The 21,135-nt window shown below is 54.3% G+C and overlaps 2 protein-coding genes across 8 annotated transcripts in view; both read left to right on the top strand.

The window, feature by feature from the left end:
* Window positions 1–8,393, top strand: part of EPB41L1 (erythrocyte membrane protein band 4.1 like 1) — a 60,905-nt gene extending 52,512 nt beyond the window's left edge. For 5 of the 7 annotated variants that reach the window (XM_041398220.1, XM_041398216.1, XM_041398219.1 and 2 more), the window contains 7 exons: window positions 711–803; window positions 1,179–1,265; window positions 1,454–1,516; window positions 2,411–2,506; window positions 3,365–3,445; window positions 4,306–4,422; window positions 5,514–8,393. In XM_041398220.1, the coding sequence (XP_041254154.1) occupies window positions 711–803; window positions 1,179–1,265; window positions 1,454–1,516; window positions 2,411–2,506; window positions 3,365–3,445; window positions 4,306–4,422; window positions 5,514–5,522 (546 nt within the window). In that variant the 3' untranslated portion in view covers window positions 5,523–8,393. The remainder of the gene's footprint in view (window positions 1–710; window positions 804–1,178; window positions 1,266–1,453; window positions 1,517–2,410; window positions 2,507–3,364; window positions 3,446–4,305; window positions 4,423–5,513) is intronic. The other 2 variants (XM_041398214.1, XM_041398215.1) reach the window with 2 other exon arrangements.
* Window positions 8,394–9,722: 1,329 nt separating this feature from the next.
* AAR2 (AAR2 splicing factor) lies at window positions 9,723–15,436 on the top strand. Its single transcript, XM_041398229.1, has 3 exons — window positions 9,723–10,499; window positions 12,046–12,275; window positions 14,736–15,436. The coding sequence occupies exons 1-3, from the start codon at window positions 9,752–9,754 to the stop codon at window positions 14,901–14,903; spliced, it is 1,146 nt and encodes a 381-aa protein (XP_041254163.1). The 5' UTR covers window positions 9,723–9,751; the 3' UTR covers window positions 14,904–15,436.
* The last annotated feature ends 5,699 nt before the right edge of the window (window positions 15,437–21,135 follow it).

The following is a 21,135-nucleotide window of genomic DNA, read 5'->3' as shown; positions in this document are numbered from 1 at the left end:
TTGAGAGAGCCTGTCTCTAGGCAAGCCTGGAAATGCTGGTGTGGAGCTGTGGCCCTGGGGGATCCACTCCAGGGCCAGTGTGGGCAGGGGGCTGTTGGCTCGGGAGTACTGAGCACTGGTAAAGCATACCCGGTGCAGGAGCCCTTGGCAGCTCCAGTTTCCTACAGCAGGGCAGTGCTGGCAGCCTGTGTCCCATTCCCCCCAGAGGCGGGGAGGCTCTGACACCCCGGGTGTACCCAGAGCCACCAGGAGCTGGTACAGATCACAAAATGGCTGGAGCACAGGCATGAAACTGGTTTGGTGTGTCTCGCTTGGCTTTTGAAGAACAGTTTGTCCTTCTCCATGGTGTCTATAAATCTATCAAAAAAATGCCAGGGACAGAGCAGCTGGCCTGATTTGGGGGGTGTGGGTCACAGGGCACTGTGGGTGGTGCCTGTCTGCCCAGGGCAGCAGGCCAGCCCTGCTGTTTGCCCGGGTAGAACTCGATGTGACACTCACAGAATGTTGTGTGTGTGGCACCTGCGAAGGAGTGGGGCAGGGATACTTTGCCAGGGGCTGCTGCACAAGGAGCACAGAATTAGAGTGGCTGGGCTGGAAGGGTCCTTAAAGGTCATCTCCTTCCAGCACCTTGCTGTGGACAGAGCACTCAGGGCTGTTGGCATCATGCCCCAGGGCCTGGCTCTGCTGACTCTCTGCTGTTCCTCCTGCAGCCTTCAGCCCCAAAAGCAGACGCTGTGACTGTGAAGAAGCCCGAAGCAGAAGGCTCCGCTCCCCATCGGGTCAGCACCACAGACACGGCCCAGGTGACATGGTGGCTCCCCAGAGAGGCTGAGCCCTGAGGCTTCCCAAAGCCTCAGCCCACCAAAGCCTGTCCCTGGCAGCAGCGCTGGGAGGGCGGGGGCTTTGTGGGGTGCTTGGGGGCCTCTGCTCACCCTTGGCTTGCTGAAGTCCCCAAAAACCACAGACTAAAGCCCAACCAGAGATATTGTCTGAGTGTCCCTGGCCCCACCTGCCATGCCTATAGTGAACATCCATAGTGGGGGACAGCAACCAGCTGTCTGTACCTTCACAGGCCTCCCTGGCTTCCTCTGGCAGCAGGATATGGCTGCATTGTCCCTGCAAGTGTCACCCACTCCCTGGGCACCTCCAGGCTCACCTGGTTTCCTTTGCCCTGACAGGTGGACGGAGACACCCCAGGCAGCTGGGACACCACCACCACCACCACTGTCCAGGCTGGCACCACAGAGACAGCGCTGGTCACCTCAGTAAGCGGGGCTGGCCCTCGAGGGTGGGGGAGCCACTGTCCCCTGCGGTCCCTCTGCTGCTGGGGGAGTGACCGGGGCCAGCTGTGCTGGGGGGACCCTGCCCCACTGGGGGTGTCTTTGGAGGGTGACACCTGCCACGTTTGCCCCATGCCAACATGAGCAAACGTGCCCGTCTGCACTTCTTTCAGGATCACGGCACCAAGGCTGGCAAAGGGGCCGCTCCCACCACAGACCTTCGCTCCCTGTCACCGGTGAGGGGGGACCTGGTGCCACCAGCAAGGCCAAGTTGGGGAAGGCAACCCTGTGGGGCTGGGAGTGGGTGGGACTAGTCCCACTGGGCCCCCTGCTGTGTTCCCAGCACTGGCACCTGGCTGATGTGTTGGTACTGGGAAGGGAAGAAAGATGCTCAGAAGGTTGGGGAGCAAGAAGTCAGGAAACCCTAACCTGTGGCTTTTTCCTATGCCAGATCCATAGGAGGATAATTCCCAAAAATACCCCAGTCCCTGGTGCATTGGGCTGAGATGCATTTAGCCCTGGGTGTCCTGCGGGGTCACCCAAGGCCAACCACAAAGTCTCCTGACTCCCAGTGGAGGTGGTGGCCACCTACTATCCTGCCCAGCACAGCCCTTCCTTTGGAAAGGGATTTCTTACTCCGCCCCTTCATTTTGATGGAGTCCAGCCTGGCCAAACACCAGGTGCTGCCTCAGGCTCATCCCTTTGTGCTGCAGGGAGAGCAGAGCTGGCACTGGGGCTGGGGTACCAGTGCATCCTTCCCAGCCTTCCTTCCCAGCCCTCCCAGCCCTTGGCATGCACAGAGGGATGGACAGAGACAGAGGCAGCCTGAGAACTCTGTGCTAGAGTGGCCCTGAGGGTGGGCAGGGAAGAGCCAAAAGCAGCCATGAGACCTTCTGCCCACTGCCGAGGCCCTCTCCAGCTGCTGTGGGCCTGGATACCTGTGGAAACCTCTCCCTTTCCTCCCCAAGCCCTTGGTGCAGTTGGAAGCACCTCATTGCCTTTTTCCCTTGCTGTGCTCTCCCCTCCCATGCTTGGCTGAGTGGGTACATCCCAGTGGGAGGTCCTGGCTGGCTGGGAGCCGGGCTGGGGCTCCCCAGGATGTCCCTGAGTGCACTGCTCGTGTCCCGCAGATCTCGGGCGGCTCCGCTGGCAAGGAGGTGCTCACCAGCATATTCAGCGCCACTGCGGAAACGCTCTCCACCTCCACCACCACCCACGTTACCAAGGTGAGAGCAGCTCCAGGGCTTCCTGAAGGCCACTGGAATTAGGGGATGGGTGGATTTATATTGTGCTAGGTACAGCAGAAAGGGCCCCTCTCCTTCCAACAAGCCAAGAGCTGTGTGCTGTCCCATGGGAACGGCAATCCTGCAGAGTGCTCTGCGCCCTGGGTGCTGCCTGTGCCGTGCAGCCAGGTGTGACCACAGCAGGCAGGCACAGCCAGGTGTGTGCATTCAGCCAGAGGCAGGCCAGGGGTGGGAAGTGAAGGAGATGCGGCTGCAGCACAAGGTCTCGCCCATGGCTGTTGCATCCCCAGATTAAATACATGCTTTTCTTCCAGGGAACAAGGGACAGGATGAGAGGAAATGGCCTCAAGTTGCACCAGGGGAGGTTTAGATTGGATATTTGGGAAAATTTCCTCACAGAAAGGGTGTCCAGGCACTGGCACAAGCTGCCCAGGGCAGTGGTGGAGTCCCATCCCTGGAGGGGTTTCAGAGATGCATAACTGTGGCACCTGAGGACATGGTCAGTGGTGGCCTTGGCAGTGCTGAGAGAACAGTTGGGCTTGGTGATCTCAGAGAGCTTTGCCAGCCTCAGTGATTCTGTGATTCTGTAAAGATAGCAGCAGCTCTGTGAGGGAGCTCAGCAGCAGGAGGGTGCTTGGCACCTGCCCCAGCCCTTCTCCTTCCCTGCTGGGGGCTGCTGTGTGCCACACTTCTCCCTGAGCCAAGGGCAGTGGGAGCTCTGCTGGATTACAGGGCAGTTCCTGAGGGGATGCTGGTGCTGTTCCTGCTCCTGTGGCAGAGTTGCCTTGCCTGCAGCTGGCTGCTGGGACAGGACTGAGAGCTCTCCTTTTCCTCACGCAGACTGTGAAAGGAGGGTTCTCCGAGACCCGGATAGAGAAGCGCATCATCATCACAGGAGATGAAGATGTGGACCAGGACCAGGTAGGAGCAGGATGCTCTGCCTTTGCCCGCTTCTGGCTGTCCCTGGATGCAGCACTGCATGTTTCTACTTCTGGCTTAACCTGCTTACTGCTTTTGGCCAAAAACTGACCGTCGAGGCCCCAGACCTGTCCAGCAGGGCGGATTCCAAGGGGTGCAGTGACCCTCAGGCCATCTCCCAGCATGAAACCATGGCAAAGGTCACATCCCAGTGCAGAACAAAGTGATGGCATGAATTTTTTACAGTCATAAACACATTTCTAGGTGCCCTTTCTCTGTTGAAATACTCCAAAGTGACCCAGGTCACCTCTCTCTTCCAGCACAATCTCACTACAGATTGAGCCTCTCCAGGTGACGGTGCCTCAGTGTCAGAGGACAAAAAGTGACACACTTTTGGGATGAAATAACAAAGACTGACACAAGTCTTTAGGTCCACAGGGTCACTTTCCTGTGGCCTCACCCTTTGGGATTTGTTACTTAAGAAAAAAAATAAAGAGATAAAGTAATTAAAAGGCTCTGAAATAATTTTTAGAATTATAATAATGAATTTGATATAATTCCTGTAGATTTTTCTAGTGTTTTCCTCTGCCCAGGTTTCAGTAGCACATCTGCACAGAAAAACAGCAGAGAAAGGCAGCTCATGAGGGCTCCGAGTCATGGATGAATTCCCAATCATGCTGGATTCCCATGCTGGGCTTCAGCCTCTTCTGCCAGGCTGCTGTGGGTTCAGCTGTGAGCCCCTATCCTCCTGGAATCCCACTCTGCTCCCTGGAGTGCTACTCAGCTGCTTTCTGGCTGCAGTCAGGGTGCCTGATTGCAAGAGAGGGAGGATAAATGCTCTCTCTCACCCTTCTGCTTTCCAGGCACTGGCTTTAGCAATCAAAGAGGCAAAACTCCAGCATCCTGACATGCTGGTAACCAAAGCTGTGGTGTACAGAGAAACAGAGCCCTCTCCAGAGGAAAGGGACAAGAAACCTCAGGTAGGTGGAGAAGCTGCCAGGTGTGATTTACACCTGCTGGTAATGGTGTAACATGTCGCAGCCTCTGGTCCCCATCAGCCACAGATGCTGGCATGGTGGCTCTGGGCACGGCCACCTGGTTGTGGTCAGGAAGCCACTACCATGCCACTGAAAGTAATGCTGTAGATGTCACCCTGCTGTCCTGCTCAGCACAGGGCTCAGAGGCATTTGATGTAAAAAGGAAAGGACCTGGAAAGACCTCCTCATCCCCCTGGGGTGGGAAGGGAATGAGGGGACCTCAGGTTTGTGAGTAGGCACTTGGCTACAGGTTATGCAAAGCCAAAGTATCAGAACAATGTTAGCAGAAATGAGAATTGCTTTATAAAAACTGTACAGGCTTTCGGTCCCACTCAGATGCCCAGGCTGAATTTTTATACACACACAGGTGTAGGCAGCAGCACACAAGGTTTGCACCTCCCTGCAGACACCCCAAAGCTGTCACAGTGCCAGACACTTCTCTAGTGCTTGGGGAGTCCTGCCCCACCCTAAATCCCCTCTTTGACCCCATTCCCCCTGTCCACCAGGAGATGCAGCTCCTCTGGGTTGACACAGCCACCAGACCCCTGTGTGGGAGCAGTGGGAACAGAGGAGGAGAGGAGAGGGAACAGTTGAGGGGCTCTGACAGCAGCCAGGCTGCAGGTGCTTTTGGAGAGGCTCCTCGGAATGGGATTTTCCATTTCTTTATCATATGAAGGTTCTGATTGGCAGCTTTTAAGCCTGGAAAAGCGACCAGCAATGCAGCTGGGAAGGTCATGAGAGGCTGGTGGAGCTGCCTCACCCTGTCCCACAGTACAAACAAGTCCAGACATTCCTGCATCCATAGGATCCACCCAGTTTTAGTTGAATGGCTTAAAGTGAGGGAGTGGCAACTCCCCTCATGTCCTTCATGCACCAACACCAGCCCAGAGCCTGAATTCCTGCTAATTACCAGAGCTCCTGCTAATTAAATGCAAACTGTGGCCCCAAGTGTTTGCAAAGGTTCTGTCCAGTGGATGAGGAGCCTCCATGGATTGGCACTCCATGACTTGGTCCTTTCCATCTGCCTTGCACAGGAATCTTGACCAACACGTTCCTGGAAGCCAACATCTGTATTCCAACCTGGAGAACAGGGGAGAAGGAGCCTTCATGCTGGATTTGTCAGCAAGACATAGACATCCTGGCTGCAATGTTCATGGCAAGAGACAAACATTTTTAAAAAAGGAATAGCAAATATATTATATATATATATACATACCTACACATATATATATATATATATATATATAAACAGGAAACAAAATGCATCCTTGCACTGCTGCTACATGCTGGAAATGAATAGCAAACAACACCACCAACAAACAAAGCCAACCCTCCGCAGATAAATTGAAGAATTTCCTGGATTAGTGATCAAATCAGATTTAAAAAGTCATAATAATAACAATAATCTTGGTAACAATACAATAAGCCACCATCTTGCATGTTACATGAAAGGACACACAATCATGAGTTCATTTGTTGCACACTGAATGGAAAGGAAAACTGCTTTGCAACAAAGCAAGTAAGCAAACTGAAGTAAAAAAAACCACAAGCAGAAGCAAAACCCTTCCCCACCTCTGGAAAGAAGAGAGAAAAACATTCAAGTATGACCTTAGAGTTATTTTCCAATTTGCAAGTGTCATTTCACCCTTCTCCTCATTCCATGCCGGTTTTTTGCATTTTTGGGGGTTTTGTTAACTCCTCCCACTTCCCTTCCTTATCTTCTCTGTGCACTTGTCCAACCTCTTGTTCTCTGAAGGTATTTAGGAATGGGTTTCATTTCAAACAAAGGAAATGATATGTACATGGTTTCTCATCTCTATCGAGCAGCCTGTGGGGTTTCATATGGATGTGCATTTCAGTTCTGTATATTATTCTATATAACAGAGGGGGAGGGAGGGAACAATGCTGAAACAATTCAACAGTGCTGGTACGGACGATGCCAACATTTTTAAATGGTTAACTCTTGGATTGACTGTGGTTGGTGTACTTGGAGACTCTTAGATCACACGTGGGACTCTGAGTCCCGCAGGAAGGAATGGGAAAGGTTTTGGCCGCTGCTGCCTGGGGGGAAGGGGAGAGGGTGAGGGACAGGAATGTCCTGCTGGTGATCTGTGTGGTGGTGAGGTTTGGAGGGGCGGCGGTCACCTGGAGGGGCACGGAAGGCTCCAGCTCCAACAGCCGTAGGCAGGATAGGCTCCCAGGATGGGCTGCCAGCCCCCCAGAGCCACGGGGTCAGCTGGGAGCGAGGTGGGAGCCACAGGGCTCGGGGCTGCCCTGCAGGAGCCCTGCCGGTGGGTGACGTGGATTTGCTTTGTTTCTGGATCCCAGTAACGGAGGCACTTGAGTTTTGTAGTGGGGTCAAAGGCAGAGGGACTGTTTGTGCCCTGCCTCCCCCACTACCAGAGGTGTGATGGCAAAGGGCTGGGGACAGCACTGGCAGGGCCGTGGCAGTGCTCCCTTGTTTGCCTAGGGATGGGCAGTGCAGGGAGCATGCTGTGTCCATCCCTGCAGAGTGTCCCTAGCGTCCCAGGCCGGATGGGAGAGCCCGGGAGGTGTCAGTGGAGCTGCTCCCAGCTCAGCCTTCAGACACAGGCTCCTCCAGGGCTGCCTTTGGAAGGGGATCGTGGGCCGAGCCCAGGGCCTCATACACTGTGAACCAGGCAGTTCAGGTAGGCTCCCAACCAAAACCAGAAAGGAAAAGAAAGGAAAGAAATGGGTTTCCTTCTTGGAATTGTCTCTAGCTCCTGCAGAAACAGAAGGGCCCATGATTCTGCACCATTTTGCCTTTAGTCTCCCACCCCTGACACAGGCTGTGCCCAGGACCAGGTGTGTTCTGCCAGGCCCTGCCAGGGCTCGCAGGATGCCCAAGCAGGAGCGCCTGAGCCATGAGGATGCCGTGGGCAGACCCTGCTCCCACCTGCATTGTCCCAGCAGGGAGCTGCTCCCTGGCACTGCTCACCCGTGAGTGTTCTGGCAGAGAGGGTGGAAGGAAAGGGGCTGCTGCCAGTGCCAATGCCCATCCCCAGCTGCCAGCCACGCACCTCCAGGGAGCACAGCTCTAGCCTAACAGCACTTAGGGCAGCTGCAAAGAGGCTCCTTTTCTCTCGTTTGTTTTCCCAATGCACCCGAGCCAGCCGTAGCCAGCAGTGGCACTGCCAGGGGTGGTGGAGGGCGTTCACCCGTACCTGGCACAGTTCAGGGTTGGGGGAGTCCACCTGGCTGGGGCACCTCCACAGCCCACCCAAGGCCGCTGTGACCCTGCAGAGTTGCTTTTGGGGTTGTGCCCAGCCTGGGAAGCAAAGGTTCCCATGGGATTGAGCAGCCTTACAGAGTGAGGCTCCCTGTGCGCTTAGGCTGCCTTGAGTTTTGTTTGCAGTGAGCAGCCCCTGGCTCCCGCAGCGTGTTCATTGGTGGCACTGTCAAAACCTTTTCTTTTTTTTTTTTTTCTTTCTTAAGAAAAAAAAAAAGAAAAAAAGGAAAGAAAAAAAGCTCACTGCTTGTTCTCCTGGCGAGGTGTGGCTTACTGCTGCTCAGCCCCAGCCTGCCCATCACCACGCTCTGTTTCGGATAGCTGGCCACTGCTTGTTTTCTTCCAGGGGCCTTTTCTGTGGAAGGGGGTAGGAGACATGAGTGCCTGTTTTTACCCAATCCTACAAATTCATTCTGAACCTGGCCTGCAATTGCATGAGTAATAATAACAGTAACAATAATAATAATAATAATATTTATTTTTATTTGAGAAGCACCTTACCGACCAACTGCAACGCTCTGTTGTTCCTTCACTAACTCTCCTTTTCTCTTCCCTTGTTCTCCTTCTCCCCCTTTGGTCATACTCCTTTTCAGTGCTCAGTGGTGTATGCGTGTGTGCTCACTGTTCTTGTATTCAATAAAAGTGAAATAAATGTGTTTGATGCTAAATCAGCCTGAGGCCTCAGTGAACTCTTTCCTACTGAGAGGATGGAGAATTGAAGGGGGAACCTTGCAACGGGAGCACTGCACATGGAAATACTGGGCTTTGTGTAAAGAGATGAATTTTCTGTGGAAATCACAGAATCCCAGAATGATTTGGGCTGGAAGGGAATATAAAGCTCATCCTGTTCCATCCCCTGCTGCAGACAGGGACACCTTTGACTAGACCAGGCTGCTCCAAACCCCATCCAACCTGACCTTTGACACTTACAGGGATCAAGGAGCAGCCACAGCTGCTCTGGGCACCCTGTGCCACTGCCAGGGCCTCACCTCCCTCACAGGGAAGAATTCCCTCCCAATATCCCACCCATCCCTGCCCTCTGGCAGCGGGAAGCCATTCCCTGTGTCCCTGTGTCCTGGCATTCCAGGCCCTTCTCCCCCAGTCCCTCTCCAGCTCTCCTGGAGCCCCTCTGGGCACTGGAAGGGGCTCTGAGCTCTCCCTGCAGCCTTCAATTCTCCAGCTGAGCCCCCCCTCCTCTCCCAGCCTGGGTCCAGAGCAGAGGGGCTCCAGCCCTTGGAGCATCTCCACGGCCACCTCTAGACTCTTTCCAACATCTCCACACCCCTCCAGAGCTACAGAGCCCAGAGCTGGGCGCAGTTCCTCAGGTGTGCTCTCAGCGCACCAAGCGCAGATGAAGATGTTGCCAGGTCGGGAGCTGCGGCTGCTGGAGCCGGGGGCGGCTTCGTGTGGCAGGGGCTGAGCCTCGGACACAGCGCGGGGCAGCGACGGTGCCTGCGAGAATGCTCGGGATGCGGGGAGGTGCTGGAACTGCCCATCTCTGCGGACCCCGAGCCTGCCTGTTGTCCTGGAAGGCAGGATGCGGTGCTGGGACAGTGTCTGTCCTTCTGAGGGTCTGTGTGTCACAGTTAGGGTTCCCGTGTGTCTGTCCCGGGAATTCTCTCGGCCCATCAGTCCCAGGCACGGCTCTTGTCCGTCTGTCCCTCTGCGGGGCTGGGAGCACGGGGGCCCAGGGGAATGGCAGGCAGCTGGAGGGTCTGGGGGTCGGCTTTGGGGACAATGGGTCAGCGGGGAGCAGCCGCCAGCTACGGAGAGGCGAAGAGGAGCAGCCCCGGGCCGGGGGCTTGGGATGGGCGGTGGGGACAGGGACCGAGCAGGGACCGAGCCGGAGGCGATCGAGGCGCATTTCCCGCTGTCCACGGGGCACCGCCGCAGCGGCCGGCCCAGGGACCTCCCCGCGCTCGGGCGGGCCGGGCAGGCCGGAGACTCCTCCCGCCGCCGTGCCCGGAACCGCCGGGCCCGGATATCCGGGCAGGGCCGCTCGGGGCTCGGTGCGGCCCGGCCATGGCGGCCCTGCGGTCGGACCCCGAGCTGGCCCGGCAGCTCTTCTTCGAGGGCGCGGCCGTGGTGGTGCTGGACGTGCCCGAGGGCACCGAGTTCGGCATCGACTACAGCGCGTGGGCCGTGGGGCCGCGGTTCCGCGGCGTGAAGATGGTGCCGCCGGGGCTGCACTTCGTGCACTGCAGCGCGGCCGGCGCCGGCGGGCGGGACGCGGGGCCGCGCTCCGGCCGATTCCTCAGCCTGCGGCGCCGCGAGGTGCGGGTGCTGCGCTGGGACCCCGCGGGCGAGGCCGTGCGGCCCGAGCCGCCCGAGCAGGGCGAGGCGCTGCGGGACGGCCTGCGGGAGCTGGACCCCTTCCTGGGGCCCTACCCCTACGAGACGCTGAAGAAGTGGGTGTCGCTGAGCAACTTCATCAGCGAGGCGGCGGCCGAGGAGCTGCAGCCCGAGAGCGGCCAGATCTGCGCCTTCGCCGAGGTGCTGCCCGAGGCGGCGGGGCGGCACACGCGGGACCGCGCCGGGCAGCGCCGGCCGCCGCTGGGCGCCGAGTGCCGCAGCTACGCCGAGGGCCTGGCCCGGCTGCCCCGCATGCGGCCGCGGGCCGGCACCCAGATCCGCTTCTCCGAGCTGCCCCGGCAGGCCTTCCCCGACGGGGCCACCCCCGAGGAGATCACCCGGCACAGCATGGACCTGAGCTACGCCCTGCAGCGGGTGATGGAGCAGCGCTACCCCGGCCGGCCGCTGGGCCTGCTCGGTGAGCACCGCCCGGGGAAATGTCATTTCTGTGCTCCGGGGTGGAAATGTCATTTCTGTGCTCCGGGGTGCAGCCTGTGCCTATTCCCTGGCGTGCCGAGCGGTCTCTTCAGTGCAGGAAAGAAGCCTGTGGAGTTTTTAGCAGCCCCAGGGGCTGTTGCCGTGGTCTGGAGCAGGCTGAGGCGAGAGCTGCAGCTCCTCCCGAGGGGCAGCTGCGATCCTTCTTCTGTGTGACCAGGGAGAGCACCCGAGGGAACAGCTGGAGCTACATGGGGAAATTTACGTTGGATATCAGGGAAAGGTTCTTCCCCAGAGGTGCTGGCACTGCCCAGGCTCCCCAGGGAATGGGCACGGCCCCGAGGCTGCCAGAGCTCCAGGAGCGCTGGGACAGCGCTGCCAGGGGTGCCCAGGGTGGGGCTGTTGGGGGGGCTGGGCAGGGCTGGGGCTGGGCTGGTGATCCTGGGGGTCCCTTCTCACTCAGGATATTCTGTAATTCTGTTCTATGACTCTCTGATGTGGCTACATGGTGCTGCAGCCCAGATTGCCCCTGATGAAGTCAAAAGCAGCTGTCACAGGTGGCCCTGGTGTCTGGCACCTTACCTGTTCAGGGAACCTCTTGAGGACAAACCTTACAGAGTCCTGGGAGCATCGAGTGGGGATGGGCACCCCCAAACAGCAGTTCCTGTTGGGCTGGGCAGGGGCTGTGGGGCTGATTCCTGCTGCAGGGACCGGCCCCTCCTGGCCCAGCTCCATGTGTGCTCCATGTGCTGCTGGTGACAGTGGCAGTGCCCAGGCTGTGCCACCCCTACTGTGGGGACACCACACCTCCCAGAGCTCGACTGCTCCCCACCCTATTTTGCAACCTGTGATACAAATAAGTGCTGGGTTTATGGAGGTTCTGGAGCAGGGGTTTGTTTTGTTGCAGGATGGAGGGAGAAGCCCTCCCAGCTGGAACCCAGGTTTGGAATAAACCTTTTTTTGTCCCTTCCATTTTTTGTATGTTAATGTTACACAATTTATTCTTTTTCAAAATTACCAAAGACAACTGTAGGATGTAGAGAGAAAAAATTACCTTAGGGAATGGTGGCAAAGCAGCCATTACCAAGCATCCTGTGTGATGAACCTTGGCTCTTAATTCAACAAGGCAGACACACTCGTTGAGGCACTGCTGACCTCTCCCAGAATTCCAGGACAGTAGTGTTTGCAGTCCCATGTGGTGCTGGACACTCAGCACAGGGAGGCTGAGCACTCACAGAATAACAGCAGGGTCTGCCTTGATGTTTGGGGCTGTTGTTTGGTGTTGTTTGCTGTCTGTAGAGTCCCTCTCCAGTGCTGATAATCACAGTTACAGGTGACCTGCCCTGTCCTGCTTTGCTTTGCTCCAGCTGAAGAGCAGCACAGGGTCAGTGTTTGAGTTGTGAATGCACTTTGCAAAAGCCAAACCAGAACTTAGAAATCATTTGCAGAGCTTTGCAGAGGACACATTCCCAGGATATCTGTTTAGTCTTACGTGTTTTGTTTTGTTTCCCTTCTCTGAACCCACACAGCTGAGTTGCAGTTTGCTTTCATCTGCTTCCTGATTGGGAACGTGTATGATGCCTTTGAGCACTGGAAGAGGCTCCTGAACATCCTGTGCCGCTCAGAGACGGCCATAGGGAAGTACCAAGACCTTTACATCAACCTCATTTCTGTGCTCTATCACCAGCTCAACGAGATCCCAGCAGATTTTTTTGTGGACATTGTTTCCCAGGACAACTTTTTAACCAGCACCTTACAGGTGTGTTTGGGGCTGTTCCCTGGGAAATGGAGTGGGAGGGAGGGCATCCATCACATCTGGGGAGAAGCTGCCAAAGGAATTGAGCAGTATGGGCAGTATGGGAGATGGGAGCCTGTCTGAGCACACAGGGCTTTACTTTGACTTTTTCCCTCTGTTATTCACCAAGAACTTCAGCTCAACAGCTACAAGAGAGGCTGGGCAAGTGCAGCGTGGTGTCTGTTTAATTTTTCCAAAGTGCCGTTCATTCTACAAAAGAAAAAACAACACACAAAACTTTGGCATGAAGGACTGATGGTGCTGATTTTTGGAATGGTTTGCTCAGTGTCCAGGGAAGCTGCAGCAAAGCTTTATTGAGCTAAGGGCAGTGATGGTGTTTAAGAAGTTTTTCCATTGCTTAGCACAGCTGAGGATTTCCTGTAGCCAGGTTCTTCTCCAGAGGGAATTTATGGTTATTCCAAAATGCAAAAGATGCTGCCTCTGCTGAGGCAGCTGGGGCAGGTCTGTGCCTCAGTCCCAGGGAAAGCAGTTACCCACTGATGGTGACCATGCTGGCAGTGCAGCAAACTGGCGTAGTTTACAAAAAAAAAAGCCCAAATCAGACACACTGATAAAGCTGAGCCATGGGAAGCAGCCCAGCAGGAAGCTCTGCTGCAGGTGCAGTTCCATTCCTCTCCTTGCTGACCCCAAGTTCTTGCTGTACTTCTGGGGAAGGTGAAGGTATTTGGGTTTAATTGCTGGGTAAAATGTTTGGGGAAGCATTGCTTTAATCAAGTGGCTTTCAGATTTTTCAGTTGTGATTCTTACAAGTCTTGGGAGGGTTTTAATTTACATTTTATTTCTGTTGCTGGATTTTTTTCCATCCCACTACAGGACTGGACAGCCCAGGTGTGTTTGCAGCACGCTCAGAGCAGTGCTGTCAGTTCACAGCAGTACCCAGAATATGGCAACCAGCCATTCTCTCTCCGTGAGGAGAATTTAGGAATCCCTTATTGCTGCTTCTGGCTGCCTGAGTCTTGTCCATCCCTGGGCTCCCTCAGTCTCTGTTACACTCCCTCAGCAGGAGCTGTGCTGGTGTCAGGATCACCCCTCAGCCCTGGCAGGAGTCACCACATTCCCAGTGACACAGAAAAGCCTTGCAAGCTGAGGCCCTCCTCACTGAGTTCTCCACTGCTCTGCTCCCATGGGATTTCCCTGAAGTGGAGCCAGGGAGGCTCTGGGCTTTGCCTTACCCTCACTTCACACAGAGATTTCAGAATTTGCTGCCTCAGCTGGCCCTGGGCAGATGCTCAGAGCTGTGGGGAGGGTGTTGTCTCTGCAGCTCCTGCTCAGCTCTGGGAGCAGCAACTTCATTTTTGGAGTTTGATCCAAGGCAAGAAGAGCACAGCACAGCCACCAGTGACTCTATCCCCTACCAGTGCTTAAAGAAAAGAAAAGAAAAAAAAAACCAAAACAAAACAACAACTTGGTGAAATAATAATTTAATGTGCAGTTCATTGAGAAGAAGTGGGAAGTACAATCTTCTAATAATTTTTTCCCTACCAGCAGCATTGCTATGTAAGAGTTCTGTTAGAAAGAGGCAGTTTTCCAGTAGAATGAGCAAGAAAAAGGCAAATATTCATCCACAAAGCAGAGAACTTTGCTGCTCATTGTCAGTGTTTTATCCAGCTTTCAGTAAATAAGAGGCTGTGTTTTCCCCAGAGGAGATTTCTTTTTATGGCAATTACTTTTGGATCACAAGTTCAGGAGGAGCAGAACCAGGCTGGGCTCTGGGGCTCAGTGCCCTGTTCATCACACAGGTGATTTCCCCTGAGGTCCAGCAGAGGCTGTGAATTTGTGATGTGTTAATAGGTTTGTGTTTGGGGGTGGAAGGCAGAGGTTCCTCCACACTTCAGCACCCTCTGCACAAGGGAATGGTTGTGCTGGGGATAACCAAGCTTTTTCCAGAGAGCTCCCATTCCTTTCTGGCATTCAAGGTATTTCATTAAGTTTCCTCTGTATCCTGAAGTATTGGTAATACCATATTACAAAAATGCTTTGGAAGATCTCTACCCTTGGAAATGAAGAGTGCAATTATTTGCTGGCCTTTTGGACACTTGCTGGAAATTTGCCTGCTCGTATTTGAATTTTTTGAAATGCTTTCTGTCAAGACGTTTTCCTTAGCTCACCCTTTGGCATATTTCAGAATTCCACAGCACAAATTCAGTTACAAACACACTCCTGCTTCAGACAGAGTTCTCACCTGAGTGCAGATGTGTGTGATGCTGACTCAGTGGTGTGAAGGCAGGATGGGCTTGGGCTGTGAGGTGAGAAGTGTGGGCTTTGATTGGGTCCCCCCAAAGCTGCAGCAGTCCCGGGGTGTAGATCCCAACCTGGCTGTCTCCTGGTGCTCCTGGTGTCCCTGCAGGGAGGAGGTCCCCAGCTGGTGCCATGGCTCTCGCTGACCTCTGCTCTTTGTTTCAGGTGCTGTTCTCCTGCATGTGCAGCTCTGCTGTGGATGAGGCTCTGAGAAACAAGGCTGAGAAGTTCAAGGCTCACCTGACAAAGAAATTCAGATGGGACTTTGAGGCAGAGCCTGATGACTGTGCCCCTGTGGTGGTTGAGCTGCCTGAGGGTGTGCAGGTGGACTGAGCCAAAGGCCCCCTTAGGAGCAAACAGCTTCTAAAATGATCCTTTCCTTCTCTTCTCCAGCCCTACCATCTTCTTAAAAGCTGTGTCTGGAGCTGATCTTCTTCCTGCTGGAGAAGCAGATGTGGGAAACCCAGGAGGATGCTGAGCTTTGTGAGGAGCCCAGAGGTGTTGGAGGAGTTTGAGTGTTGCCATGTGGCAGCTTTGGACATGTTGGGGTTTTCCCAGGCCTTCTGCAGCATCTCCTTCTAGAACACAAGCCACAAACAAAGTCACAGAATCATTAAAGTTCCAAAAGACCTTTTGATGTCATGGAGTTCAGCTCTAAACCTGACACTGCCACAGTCCTCCTGCACTCAGCTGTCCTCTGCATCCCGGCTCCTCTCTCCTGCTGGGCTGGAGCCATGCTCTGCTTGGGGAGCACCTCTGCTTTAAGGGTGTGGCTTGGTTTGAACAGCCAGGTGTCTGCCAAGGAAGGCAGGAGCCTCCCCTGAAATGGAAAAAGTAAATGCTCTCCCTCTGAATTGTCACAGTTTTAAAACGGAACAGCAGAGAACTGCCCCAGCTCTGACAGATGGGAAATAGAATACTCAGCCAGCTAAGCCTGAGACAGGCTGTAAGCCCCTGGGGTGGTTCTGGCAGCCCAAACCCAGGCTGGAAGCTGAAGTCCAGCTCTTCCTGGGCTCGTGTTCGGTGCTGTGACCATGACAGTTGCACTGCTGTGTTGGTGCTCTTGGTGCTCACTGTGATTTGTCTTCTGGGGAGGTGCCTCAAAGCCACAGCAAACATTTCTCCAATTTCATACACCGAGCACCTCAGTGTCTCATTCCTGTTCTTATCATTTTGTTAAACCCTTTTGTATTTACTGGTGACATAGTTTTGCCTGGTGTAAAAGGAAATACTTACTGGACTGTAGTCACCAAGGTGTTAAAGAACAGAGCCAGCAGGAGATAAAGGATCAAATTTCCACATGAACTGGATCCGCTGTTGTGTTACAACTGGAAATCCTGTGGTTTTGCTCAAAAACAGTGACTGAAAATTAACAGTTTGTAATGGCCAGGTTCCCACAATGAACTGCACTTTTAGCAGCTGAGGAAGGAGAATATAATTGTACTTGCATTGTGGTGGGTTTTTTCTTTTTGTAAGGTCATAGGGACAGCTGATAGTAGAATCCCAGAATGGTTTGAGCTGTAATGGACCTTACAGGCAATCCTGTGTCACTGCTGCCATGTGCAGGGACACCTTCCAATAGCCCAGGTTGTTCCAAGCCCTGTCCAGGCTGGCCTTGACATTCACAGGGAACAATTCCTTCCCAATATCCCATCTAACCCTGCCCTCTGGCAGTGGGAAGCCATTCCCCTTGTTCCTATCACTAACTTTATAAATGTCCTTGTCCCTCTTTATAAGCCCTCTTGTATCTCCTTTTATCTCTTATTATTTATTATCTCTCACTAGACCACAGCCCAGGTGGGGAGGAGCCAGACCGTGGGGCCACTGTCCTTCTTCCTTCCTTCTAGGAAACAGAAACAGCAAAGCCTCAGCTAAATGCAGGTGGATGTGCTGAGAATCCAACTTGATTCCACTGCACACTGTTAGGGAAAGGGAAGGGCACATAGGGAGCAGCTTGTTGGGTGTTTACACAGTGGGGATATAAACATTGTGGGGGAAAAGAGAGGGAGCCAGCAGGAAGGAACGGTGTGTGTAAGTGGCAGCACGGCATGGAGGAATGTTTCCTTGTCCTGCTGAAGGTGATGATAATGCTGCACCTTCCTGCAGCTGAGGTGAATGTTGTTACTCAGAAGCCAAAGAGAGCCTTTGGTAAATACACACTGCTGCAAGGCAAGGAAGTGGAATTGGGGATGTATTTGCAGCTCTGGGTCCCTGCTGGGCTGGGCTCAGGAGCGTTGTGCAGGGGCACTGAGGCGTGAGCTCCATTCTCCTCCTGCTCCTGGGGAGAGCTGTCCGGCTGCCAGGCCGTGCCAGGGGGGCAGACTGGCACCATTCCTGCCTCTGGGCTGTGCTTCCCTGCAGGCTGGACTGGAGCAAAGCCCTGCCTAGCCCAGGTGAGGCTGATCCAGTGGGATTCAGCAGTGGTGTGAGGGGGGTACCCCATGGCTGCACTGACCCTGCAGACACTGTGCAAAGCCCAGAGCAGGGGCACCCAGCCCCAGACTGCTCTTCGTTCCGTCTCCCTGCTCCACAGGCTTGCTGCTGTTGGACAAACCGGAGTTTTCAGTCTCAGGGACAGTTTCCTGGTGTGGGGCCTCTGGCTTGTCCTGCACCATGGATTGCTGCTGCTTGTTTCATCCACCTGCAAATCCAAGCATGAGGAATGTGCTGCCCTCCTGTCACAGTGTGGCACAACTCCCTTTTTATTGGTGTGATAGATGAGGAGTGAGATGGTTGACTCTCACAATTAAAAGGCAAATATCCTGTGCATATGTTAGGAGAAGTTTTACAGATTTATAGTTGTGTTTTACCCCCTTGCGTTGTTATCAGGGCTGGCCTGGGTTTGGGACATTTGGGAGGGTCAGTTTGTCACTCTGGCAAGAGCTGAGCTCCAATCAAGGTGTCAGGCAGTCATTTCCACCCCTGGACAGTGAAGAAGGAGTCGATGGACAGAACTTTGGGAGGGGCTAAAGGGTTAAAAGGTGAAACCTCCATTGTGTGGGTGAGCACGTGGTGGGGAAATCCTCTGCTCCAGCGCTGTAATATTTTCTCCATTTAGTCTTCTGTTGTATTTTTGATAAAGTTTTAATAAACCTTTTAAATGTTTTGAAATGAGTATAATTTCTCACACTGGGGAGAAATTTAAAAAATTAAAGACATATAAAACTTCACTTAATCTCATCTGCGGTGTTGTTTGGGCCACTCCCCCCTTCTGTTGATCTAGAATGTGTTTTAGAGTGTGGTGTGTCCTTTCAACAGTTGCCTGACTTGTGGGGGAATAGGGAATTCCAAACATGTGGCAAGCAAATGCCCCAATCCATCAAAAATGTGGCCAATTTTTGAGCTGTGTATGTGGGGCCGTTGCTGTTCTGATGGTGACTTCCCTGTTACACTGACCGCCCCTGCCCACTGCCAAGGCACCAGGCAGGGCTCTTGTGTCTCTGGGGGTGGCCTGTGCCCGACTGTGTCCTGGCACCGGGGATCTCTCCCGGTGTGTTCTGCAGCTCAGGCTGGCTTTGTGCAGCTCCGGGGCAGCAGCGCCTGCAGCCCTCCAGCAGCACTGCTGTGTGCGGTGTCAGATGTGAGCCACGGAGCTTCTTGCTCTCTAAAAGCAAACTGAAGGGGAAAGGGGAGCAGGTGGGAAGGTGCAGAGAGCTTGGCAGTGTTGTGGTTTGGAATCTGAAGTCAGCTCAGGGTTAGTTTTTTTAACCAGCAGCTCTTCCTTGGGGCTTTCTCTTGTCCTGCTTAAGGGTAAATTGAATTTCTGTTCTTTGTTTTGCTGTGGCAATCCTGGCTCTGTCCATTGTGCAACAGTTCCAGTCTTTTTCTGGTTTTATTAGGTTTTTCTAATTAGAAAAATTAGGGGTTTTACCGTTATTAGGTTTTTCTAATTCTCTTAGGTTTTTCTATTAGGTGTTTGTTATTATTGTACCCTTTTCTCCAGAAATAACACAATAGAAATCCATTTGTGCCTCCAACAGCTCCCAGGAGGGAGAGGTTTTCCAGGGTGCCTTAGACACACACCACCTTTGTTTGGAGCACTGTTTATATCTGCTGTGCTTTGGCAGCTGGACAGGGCCTGCCCCAGCTGCTGCAGATGGACTGGCTGGCACCGACCTCCTGGAACATGGAAAAAGATGGAGTGGAGCTCCTTGATTCCTCTCTCTGAGAAGGAAATCATTTACTCCTGGTACTGCTGGTAATTGTCAAACAGTCTCAGTGGCTCGTTGGGCAGCCCTGCTCCTGCACAAGGGATGTGCTGGCTCTGGCCATTCCTTCCTGCCCTGCTCAGCTCTTCCACAGCCTCTCCTGCTCCCCTCCAGGAGCCTCCTGTCCTGCTCTGCGCTGGCACCGGGGAGCTGCCCGGGGAGACGAGCCACAAACCGGGCAGGGGCAGGGATGGAGATGGGGCTGGGGATGGGGATAGGGGTGGGGATGGGGATGGGGATGGGGGTGGGGATGCCGATGCCCCGCGGAGCCTGGGCTGTGCCGGAGCCCGGGACGCTTCACTGCAGGGGCCTCATTAGGACAGCGCTAACGAGCCGCAAGGCAGCCTCCACGCAAATGAACCTCGTGTGGGTTAATCAATGGGAGGAAAAATCCCTGCGGCCGCTGCTCTGGGTGCCCTGGTGCCGTTCCTGCCCTGCCCGCGGAATTCCCTGCGTCCTGCAGGGCTGGCACCTTCCCCTGGTGCCCTTGGCCACTGCAGCTCGAGGGAGCCACGGGCTGGGAGCCAAGGCCTGAGCCACAGCCCCTGGCAGGCCCTGGTGGGGCGGGAAGGGAGGCAGGGAACGAGGCTCCCTTCCCTGGCTCCATCCCGGGGCAGTGCCCGCCGCGGGCAGTGCCCCCCGTGTCCCGCACGGAGCAAACCCGGAATGTGTCACAGCGTGCTGGGACACCTCCAGAGCCCTGAAGCCACAGCCTGGAATGTTCCCCCTCGCCGAGAGAGCTGCAGCTCGCCCAGGGCCGGGCAAGGCTGCCCTGGCAGGAGGAAGGTGCCAGCAGGTGCCAATGCCCCTCCAGCGCCCCGCTGCAATTTGCTCACGTGTCTGCCTGGACAGATGATGTCTCCTTCCAGCACAGCCATTAAACAATTCAGGAAATCAGCTGGTGTTCGTAAAGGAGGGTTAGTGAAGAGTGGGAAGATGAGGGAGGGAGCCTGGAGCCCCTCGAACCCCCTGGGCTGGAGGTTGGGGTGAGGGCTAGGGTTGGGGGGCACTGTTTGCCCCTGGCATGTGTGGGGCTCCCCAGAACGGGTGTAGTTCTATCCTATACTAAAGGATTTTTAGCATTTTTTAGTATTCCCCCCCTCCCCAAGGGCAGGTTTAGCCATATTTGTTGATTTTTAATAGCAAAAGCTGCTTCTCCCCCCAGCTTTGAAGGCTGTGTCTGCACACCTTGGGGGAGGGCAGCATAAAGAGGATTTCTGTGATTTTTATACATTACAGTAAATACAAAAGCAGGTTTCAAGCTTCTAAATAAATAAATAAAATAAAAGGAAGTTGTCGTTGGTTTTATTCAAAAATCCCTGATTTCTCCCTCAGCTGAGGAGCAGCTGGAAATGCAAGGAAGAGCCTGGAGCACTCAGGAAAGCTTAACCTGGTGTAGCTGTGGGCACGCAGGAGGCTGCAGAGGTTTGGAGAAGAGGTGTGTCATGGATAATATTGAAAAAGCGGGGTTTGGAAGAGACACCCCTTCCCAGTAGATGTGGATTTGTGCAGGTTTCAGATGATGCACGAATCAAGAGCTGTTTCTTTTGACTGGACAGAACTGGGGATTCTTTTTGCACTTGAGCAAGCAAAAAGGTGGCCATGTCTGTTGGGAAAGGGTCTCTGGGGGACAGGAATTTCTTTGGGAATCTGACCTGTTTTATCCTGTCAAGATTTTTTTTTTTTTTTTTTTTTTTAATTAAAATGTCTTTGTTTAAACAAAGGCATGAAGTGACAGGACAAGGGGGAATGACTTCCCACTGCCAGGGAGCAGGGTTAGATGGGATATTGGGAAGGAATTGTTCCCTGGCAGGGTGGGCAGGCCCTGGCACAGGGTGCCCAGAGCAGCTGTGGCTGCCCCTGGATCCCTGGCAGTGCCCAAGGCCAGGCTGGACAGGGCTGGAGCAGTCTGGGACAGTGGGAGGTGTCCCTGCCATGGCAGGGGGTGGGTTGATCTTTAAGATCCCTCCAACCCAAACCACTCTGGGATTCTAAACAGGGGAATTCCCAGAGATTGTTTCTCAGGAGTCAGTGTTGGGTGCCCCAGGCCAGCCAGGACAGGAATTCCAGTGGGATTCTGCCCTTATTGTGCCATTAGCTCATCCCCTCCCTGGCCTGGCTAGAAGCTGGTGAGCTGAATGTCCCAGCATCAGTGCTCTCAGTGGTGGGGGTTCCTCTTGCTTCCCCAACAATCCCTTTCCATGTGTGCTGGGAGGGAGGGGCTGCCTGTGCTGCCTTTTGGGGGAGAGTTCCAACGAGCAGCATCCTCAGGGGCTTCAGATCCAACTTTGCAGGTAAAATTTGGCTGGCAGGAGCAAATGCTGGCTGCAGAGAGGGAAAGCTGCTGTGTCAGAGCA

The sequence above is a fragment of the Onychostruthus taczanowskii genome, unplaced genomic scaffold (genome assembly GCF_017590055.1).
Source record: "Onychostruthus taczanowskii isolate IOZ18803 unplaced genomic scaffold, ASM1759005v1 scaffold142, whole genome shotgun sequence".
Classification (NCBI taxonomy): Eukaryota; Metazoa; Chordata; class Aves; order Passeriformes; family Passeridae; genus Onychostruthus; species Onychostruthus taczanowskii.
Note: the sequence above shows the minus strand (reverse complement) of the source record. Positions and strands in the feature narration are given on the sequence as shown.